Raw genomic sequence first — 9,483 nt, forward strand, 5'->3', positions numbered from 1 at the left:
AAAATAAAGAAAATGATGATAACAAAGATAATCATATATAAGAGAAAGTCTCTAGAAATACTTAGTGTTGAGAAAATTTGTTAAAAATGATATTAGAGATACTTAACCCCGCAGTATTTAATTTGATGAACTCAATCGGGCTTGTTGATAGAGTTGTCAGTTGGAAGTGACTGAGATTATGCCAAAATCAGTTTTGCAATCTCTACTACCTAAAAGAAACGGAAGGCCGAAGGCCGAAGCCCAGCCCCAGCGAGCGAGCCTAACATGTATACGCACTCCCTCCTCGTGAAGTTGAACTGGCGGCGCTAGGGTTAGCGTTGTTGCCCAGCCCCAGCCCCAACCCGTCCTTGGCTCCTCGGCGCCGCTCGACCTCCACGGCCTCGCCTCACCAACACTTGCTTCCCTGTATTCTGCCCTTCGTCGATATAGAATCATGCTCCTCGACCCCAGGTCCAGGTGCTCGACAGCATGGTGCCATGCTGGACGCGTGCTCCGCGACCTCTCCTCGGCTCCTCCACGGTCTTGTACGGGAAGGACGACGGCATGTCCTGGTGGCTGACGCGTGTGGGTGCCGGTGTGGTGTCTGGTATGATTTCCATTGATTACTTCTCCGTTGGAAATTGTTCCGCAAGCATTGTATTTCTTAGGTTTTTCACGACTCAATGGATTACAGGACAGGAGCACACCTATCTATCATATGCCATAGCAGCAGTACTGGCGTGAACACATCATCATAGTTAGTTAGATGCATGTATATATGAACGATGAATGGGTGCTGCCTGATCAAACGCTCGCCCTGGACAGTCTGCTCGCCCAAGTGGCTCTAGGCGTCCAGTCGCCGTGTGTGGCGTCACTACTGTCCCCGATATCAGGTTCTTGTACACCGGACAAATTAACTTAGATTAGGCTGGTGCAAGAGTTCTTATGGTTGAATTCAAATTTTCTTTTAAAGAGAAAGGTTAGTAAATAATGTTGTTTTTCACTATGCAAATTCAGTCGTCGGCTTCACTATTGAGTGCCAAGGTGATGGGCATATAAGACGTAGATTCGGAACTGCGGGGTTCAACATAGATGGCTTCACTACAATATTTTTCCCATGCGGTTGATGGATGTGAACGGTCTAGACCCGTGAGCGTATGCTTCATCAAATATTTTTGATCTATGCAGCACTACATCAGTTACATATCCATCCATACAACTTCAGTTTTGATATATCAGATGCATCACGCACAATGAATCTTACAGTATGTTTAAAAATTTAGACATATAAGAGTATCTGCAAGCAAACCACGTACCACACACTTCAAAGGTTTGTTTTTTCCACATTTGTAATAGCTATAATCAACAACTATTTCTACATTTTTTTTATTTGATGCCAAATTTTAAGGAAAGTAATCTGATGTATTTATATAGTAATCAGCATGTTGACTTTGTTCTCCAAACAGACTGATGTATTTCCATTGATTGCAAAATAAATGGAAAGGGGTGTGAGCCCGGTTGGAAAAAAAAAAAGCATGTTGACTTTGGCGCTTGTCCATTCGCAACATTAACCCACCATTGTCGGAGGGTTGGAGGATTGTATGCCGGATGTGCCATTAACGACATTGGTGAGACGAAGATTACAGGAGGAAAAGAAGGAGGAGGATGATTTTGATGTAAAAACAATCGACAATGCTATTCGATGTGCACGAGGATCCCAAACAAAACATGATTAATGTGAAACCAATAGAATATTTATGCCCCGTTGCAACGCACGGGCAATTGGCTAGTATATAATATATTGTTTTATGCGTCTCCCTGTCGCTCAATATTGCTTGATGCCTGTTTTTGCACCGGATTAGTTCAACATAGCATTGCAAGTTTCCGTGTCCAATATTCACCGTCACCTCCTGAGCCGCCACCTCGCTCGTCGCCACAATCGTCCTTCCTTTCTCCACTCGGCATCATCGTCCATGAACACCCTCATAAAACCTAAAACATCGTCCATGAACAAAGAGTTACGCCATGTCACCATCGTACATGAACACCCTCGCAAAAAGGAAAAACATCCTCCGTGAACAAAGAGTCACACCGTGTCAATGAGTGCCTGGTCCATGAGCATGATCCTCAAAGCTCGTATAGTGCTCGACGCTAAACGAGTAAGAGGAGTTTTCCTAGAGCTCCTATTTGCCACCTGAGGACCGCAAATAATCGAGCCTTCGCTGAAGGCAGCCACAAATGGGCCAACCTATTCTTCAATGAGCTGTTTGGTGTTTAGTCATTTTTGAGGAAAATCAAATTTTTATTTTTGTGAGCTAGATATTTAAAACCCTATTAAAAGTAGGAACATATATTTCAGACACGAATTCAGTATGTGTTTTAAAATAAATGTATTGTATATTAAAAAAGTACACCGTGTATTAAAAACTGTTTAAAGTGTATTAAAGAAATGTTCAATGTATACAACAATAATGTTCATCATATATTAAAATATGTTTGATGTATACAATTTTTTTCATCATATATACTTTAAAAAACAGTGTATATTAAAATAGTTCACCATGTATTAAAAAACTGTTCAATGTGTTTAAAAAATTCTGTATATACACCAAAAATGTTCATCGTATATCATAAAAAAGTTCAGTGTGTATATCCAAAATGTTCACAGTATGCTAAAAAAGTTTATTTTATATTAGGGAAAAAATTAACTGTATATTGCAAAAGGGATAAAATACAAAAAGAAAGAATAAACAGAAAAAAATGAAAAATGCCAGGGAATAAGGATACTTGGGCCAGCCTAATCGTACTTGCCCTTTAGCAAAGGCTCAACTGTTTGCCGCCCGCGGGTGGCAAATTGAATCTACAGAGTTATCCTGTTTGCCGCTCTTGTCGGTGATGCGCACAACACAACCATGAGCGAACACTCGTCTGTTTGCGTAGGTGCGACTGGCCATATTTGTGTATGTTTCGACCCAACCGGACACGCACAAACAGTTTGCGTCGGCGTGTTGGAGTTTCCCTAATGCTCATGGCTAGAGCCCCATAGGCAGGCAACTCCGTGACGAGAGCTCCATATGCGGAGCGCGCGGCGAGGCAGCAAGCAAGGTATGGTCACCTGCAATGCCGGTCACCGCTCTGCGTTCACCAAGAGCGACGTGGCGCCGAATTGGGTCCGCAACGGCCATGATCTCGTCACCACATGGGCGCTCGAACGCTCCATGACCACCGCGGAGATGGCCACCAGACGGCGCCGTCGCCTTGATGGCGAGCTCGCCAAGATCAGCGAGGAGTAGTCACTTAGAAGCTGCTCCGCCAACGCCGGTCGTGGCAAGGCCACCGCGAAGGCTTCAAAGCAACACCGACAGTGGTCGCGGCGGCACTCCGCACCGCGCCGCAGGAGGCGGAGCGACTCCTCCGCAAGCGGCAGGCAACCATTGGACAAGGTTGCCGCGGCCCTCCGGTACTGTTCCACCGCTGGACGGAGCACGACGACGACAACCACGATGACGGCACCTACGGTGATGGCGGCGCGGCAGGGCAAGGCGGCTACACATACAAGGTGGTCGTCCGGTATAGGTTTTAGAAGTTTTTTTCACAGTTTTTTTAAACGGTTAAAATATCGATCTTTTTATGTAAATTATAACCGAACTCGAATGAAATTCACCATCTCTGAATGAATTTCGTCCGGTTAGTTTGAATTGTTGGCCAAATGTATGCGGGCAGCATTGAATGGCTCTCTCCCATATCCATGTCTATGGACTAGCCCCCTCTTGTCCACGTACAGATGCGGGAGCAAATTTGCGGGTCACCTAGTCCACAAACATGGCTCTCCAAACTCATATGCTGCTTGACGATGTATGAGCAATGCTTTGCTATACTCTTGTCCTAGTTCCCATCGGTATTGAGCGATCCACACGGTTGAATCTCCGTGAATGGACATATATGTATGCTACTTTCTCCGTCCGGAAAAGCTTGTCTCTTAAGTGGATGTATATAGTACTAACTTGATGCTAGATACATCCATTTGAGGGACAAGCTTTTTTAGACGGAGGGAGTATAGTATTGGCCAAATTTCATCAGTGTAGATAACAAGAGCTCTTGGTTACTTAGGACATTTCATTTATTTTTCGCATGGTTGAGAGCTAGCTTAGTGTGTACTAATATTTATTTTGATTTTTGATTTTTAGTGTACTTATTTAACTACTCCTACATCATAAATATGCAAAATAGCTATATGACATTTATTTTTAAACATATCTGTATTTATTTTATTTTATAGTGTTTCGACCATTGAATATAAAACGAAATGCCTTCTTTTTTACTTGTGCCTGACTAGCCATATTCTTCTCTCCCTCCTTTCACTCCCTCCCTCATTTTCCCTCTGAACAGACCATCAAGTGCTCCTATTTGATGCCTGAGAGTGTCTAATAGATGACCCAACGCCTGAAGCAAGGTGCAAATGGGCCCGCCAAGGCGCCAACGCTGCAGGCTCATTTCAGTGGGTTTAGTTTTTCTTTTTTCTCTGCAGTTTTCAAGGCGCTTTTTTAATAAACAATTTTTGGTTTTTGAAAGACCTAAAATATTTTGAAACTAATATATACATATGTATTAAAAAACGTTTGTAGTTTTTTTAAAAGTAGAGTCTATATTTAAAAAGTCCACTGTACATTATAAAAAAAGATCATGGTACATTAAAAAGGTTAACTGTATATAAAAGAAGTTCACCGTACACTTAGTAAAATCTTGAGTTTGTATTTATAAAAATGTCACCCTCTATTGGAAGAAAATTCAGCATATAATAAAAAATATTCACCTTACACTGGAACAATTTAAAACTGCAAAATAGAAAAACCCCAGAGGAAACAAAGCCAAAATAAAGAAACTGAGAAATGAGAAATAAAATTAAAATAAAGAAATAAAAAAACAGAATGAAAATTAATAAAAAAATAGAAAACCAAAAAATGTAAAGGAAAAACAGAAACTAAAAAAAACAGCACTAGGCCGGCCCATTGCGTCTCTGCTGGTAAGGTTGTGTGGTTGGAGGCTCCACCCAGGTTTGTGGGCCAAATAGGGATTGTGGATCTATTGGACATCCGTTGGTGATTTTTGATGATCGAAATGTGCATTTCTATGTCCGTTTGGTGATCTACGTAGTTTTATTCATTTTGCATGCTTTAGTTTGGTTATAGAGTATTGGATATGAGATACACAGATGTGAATGACATGATTTAAGGAGCCCGGTCAGTGCCCGCAGACGCATCCGCGGGCGTTTGAGGAGCAGGATTTGGTGACTGCGCATGTAGATGCTCTTATACCTACATTGTTTTAAATATGAAAGGCACACGTTTTGTGTTATATACTCTCTTGATAGCTGCCCGAAATCTTTCGACCCGTGTTAACAACCCTAATCTATCAAGAGCTTTTACTTGTCTCCATTAGAAAAGAGCAAGTTTTGAGCAACCCGGGCACGCAGGCACGCAGGCGTTGGTGTGGGAAGGAGGGACCAGCAAGCAAGCTGCTCGTTCGTACGTACACCGGCACTGCCGACTAAAATTAAACATTTTACAGTAGATTAGGTTCTGTTCTTGTTCCCCGGGAAACCCATGCATGTGACCAACTATGTACTCCCGTCGTTCCCAAATAATTGTCTTTCTAGCCATCTTAAATGAACTACAACATACGGATGTATGTATACATGTTTTAGAGTGTAGATTCACTCATTTTACTCCGTATGTAGTCACTTGTTGAAATCTCTAGAAAGACAATTATTTAGGAACGGAGGGAGTACGTAAGCATAGGCATGCAAAAAAATATTTAGGAGGTAGAGATCGAGATCCAGAAAGCAATGCCTTCCTGCGTAGTACGTGTACACTGACTTTGCATATGCATGTGTATGGTCCCGGCCGGTCGACCACACCACACGGTATTGTTTGTAAAAATCAGGGGAGAGATATACTACTACACTGCAGCATTTTGTCGCCATCGATATATATGAATCATGTGACACCATTCATTCCGATTCAATTTCAATTAGCCGGCAGCTAGATTTGTTCATATATTTTCACACCGGCCGCCGGTCTCGATCACACTACTGCTGCTGCACAACTACGGCCCTTCATTGTGCTTGTTCCCCGGGAAACCCATGCACGTGAGCAGCATCCAGTGAATTTCAGCCATGGGTAAGACTACAGAAATTCTACTCCCACCTACTAGTAGTTATACAGAAACTTGACGTAGTACTGTGTGAGGAGGAATAACCACAAAAATTAACCATCGACATATCGAAGTAATAATGCGTAAGATTTGTGTTAAATTGTTACTTAAAATCATATATCTCCCGATTCCATACCTGTGACATAATCAATCCCCTACTAATCACATAAATTGTTTCTTCATTTCCTAGTTCTTTGGGTGTATTTGTGACACCTGGGTGTGGGGGCGCAATCACACTTTTCTGAGGGCATCCTGGACCGCACAATTGCGTCATGATTTGGAAACTGCTTGTTTGGCCTTTGCATATGTTTTAATCTTTAATTAATTTATTAGATGGGTTCCATGCATGCAACATTTGGCATATGCCACACATCCCACCTCCCATGTTTTTTTTACTTTTGAATCTGAATCTATTATACTCCTTCCATTCTCTTATACAAGGCCACAAACTCTTACTGGTACCAAGCTAAAATGTAATGACTGTTTTGCAAGCCAACTTTTTTCTTCGTTAACCGAGATCATTAATACACCCGTGTGCATGCAAGGAAGGACGAATGAGAAGGAAGTAGCAGAGTGTCATTATGACTACATGCATGCAAGTACTAAACAAGTTCAAAGTACGAGGAAACATCATTAATATTTGCCTCGATTCTTGTTAGTGGCCTTGTAAACATGCAAAATGTATTTTTCATAGTGGCCTTGTATAAGAGAATGGAGGGAGTATCTTTTGAAATGAAAGTGCTATTTATACTTGTTTTGCATATCCATGTTCCTTGCGACGAGAGCTTTGAAACAAGAACAACCTTGAATAAGCTTTGACAATTTTTTAAGACTTAAGCAAGTTACAGCAAGGACTAGTACTGTCGAGCGACGATGATGCATGCATGATTGTTTTTGCATGTAGCTGCATGCATGGCCTTGTGTGGGCCACTGAGTCTGCCTGTCTCTCCGAGGAAGAAGCTAATCTATGTACTGTGGAGCGCAGCGCACATACGTTGACACCTCGACTGGTCCAGCTAGACACGTACACCCATGCAACGCCGCGAAAGAAAGCACTAGTAGTAGTACGTAGTAGTAAACTGTGAAAGAGGAGAACTGCTATGCATTGCACGCATAGTAATTCAGAGTTATTTGGCGCCATGTATATATATGGTCTGACACACATTAAACATCAAATACAGATTCAATTCAAAACTTGGCCATATACACAACCCTGCGGGCAGTAGTACCACCTGCATGTCCAATGCTACGTGGTCCATATTTCATCCATTCATGGATGCATGATTTTTACTCCCTGTATGGCATGCATTTACATATGCAGATGTGGATCCGATGCTTGACGCTGATGAATGAACTTAAATTACATAGAAACACTACTGTTTGACATGTACTCTCTCCGTTCCAAAATAGATGACCCAACTTTGTACTAAAGTTGTGAGAAACCACTCAATGTATTAGTTTCAAGTTTAAAAAAACTATGGGTTTTAAATTAAAACTACACAGAAAAATTTGAAAGATTCACGTAAAGCAGAAGTAATTTAGTGACGGACCAATCTGGTTAAATTTCATACGAAATGGACATATGGTTTGAAAGGAATTTAACGTTTTAGTTTTAACTTCAAATCATGTGTTCAAACACAAAGGACATAGACAAATTTGAATTTTACTACAGTCTGCAGTAGACTAGCAATCATTCAGTGTAAAATGCCAACTAACATCAAATTACAAGGAGAGTGAACAGAGGTGGCGTGACATAGAGAAAGAAAACATGTACTGTAACACCAGCATAAAATGAAGAATAAAAAGGGTTGCAAAGTCAAAGGTTTCAAAATTCAGGGAGAGCACAAGCATAAAAATCATGGGAAGTAATATTTTGGTTTCTCTCACTAGATAGCCATCTCTTGCAGTAACTAGCAAACACTGTAAACCCAACACTAACATACAATGCAATACATACGTTCAGTAACACAACAACATACTAATTAACCATCAATTTTAACAGCCACGCGGTGGATCCATCCATAATTTGGATCTCAACTCATCAACAAGTAGATATGGAACGCAACAATGGATGGATGAATGGAAGTAGCTAGACGGCGGCGGCGTAGTTGGACCGGAAGATGGCGCTATTCCTGAGGATGTACTGGTGGTACACCATGGCCATGGCGGCGCCGACGAACGGGCCAACCCAGAAGATCCACTGGTCGTCCCAAGCCTTCCCGCCGTTGTACACCACGGCGGCACCAAAGCTTCTCGCCGGGTTGATGCCGGTGCCAGTGACGGGGATGGTGGCGAGGTGAGCCATGAGCACGGCGAACCCGATGAGCAGCGGCGCCAGCACCGGGACGTGCGGGTCCCGGGCGATGCGTTTCGGGTCGGTCGCCGAGAAAACGGTGTACACGAGCACGAAGGTGCCCGCGATCTCGGCGATGAGCCCCGCCGTCCTGGAGTAGCCCGGCGCGAGCTCGTTGGCGCCGCCACCGTAAAGCACGTAGTGGTGGCCGCCGTGCACGGCCCTCACCAGCGCCGCGCCGCAGATGGCGCCCATGCACTGCGCCACCATGTAGAGGAATGCTCTGGGAAGGGACACCTTGCGCGCGAGCAGCAGCCCGAACGTGACCGCAGGGTTGATGTGGCCGCCGGAGATCCCGGCCGTGCAGTACACTAGGACGGCAATCATGCCGCCGAAGGACCACGCGATGCCCAGCACGCCGGCGCCGCTGCACGCTTGGGCGTCCGTCTGGCGCTTGTGGCCGACCACGGTAGCGACGGCGACGTAGACGAAGAGCAGCGTGGCCGTGAACTCGGCGATGACAGCTCGGTAGAGTGACCACTTGCCCAGCTCGCCGGCGTCCACCAGCGGCGCCGGAGGAGGGTCGAGGTAGTCCTTGGCGCTGCCGTTGCTGATGACTTCGTTGTCGATGGCCTCGGGACTCAGCTTGCCTTGTGCTGCTGCCATAGTCATGAAGGTAGCTAGCTCCTCGAGCGATCTCAGCATAATCAGTATATATAGATCATGGCCAGCATTGCTGAGCATATATGGGTGCCCTACCATAGTGCCACGTACCATTTGCATATATTTACTAGGACAAGTGCCATTTACTGATTTACAAGTCATACCTCCATTTTTTTTTAGTGCCACGGCAGCGATTTTGCAGAAGTGAATATTTTAACATAGATTTCTGCATTGTATAATTATTTTCTTACCAAGAACTAAATAGAAAACTATAGGTTGTATCTTAGTTACATTCATGTAAAGTGTCACCCTTTTCAAGTATATGTTGAAGAAAA

General features: G+C 43.5%; 1 protein-coding gene across 1 annotated transcript; it reads right to left on the reverse strand.

Annotated features, from left to right (window-relative positions):
• Nucleotides 1-8,127: 8,127 nt before the first annotated feature.
• LOC119306874 (aquaporin PIP2-5-like) lies at nt 8,128-9,182 on the reverse strand. Its single transcript, XM_037582983.1, has one exon. It carries the CDS (start codon nt 9,155-9,157, stop codon nt 8,282-8,284), a length of 876 nt encoding a protein of 291 aa, XP_037438880.1. The 5' UTR covers nt 9,158-9,182; the 3' UTR covers nt 8,128-8,281.
• Between the last annotated feature and the right edge of the window lie 301 nt (nt 9,183-9,483).

Source organism: Triticum dicoccoides, chromosome 5B (genome assembly GCF_002162155.2).
Source record: "Triticum dicoccoides isolate Atlit2015 ecotype Zavitan chromosome 5B, WEW_v2.0, whole genome shotgun sequence".
Taxonomy (NCBI): Eukaryota; Viridiplantae; Streptophyta; class Magnoliopsida; order Poales; family Poaceae; genus Triticum; species Triticum dicoccoides.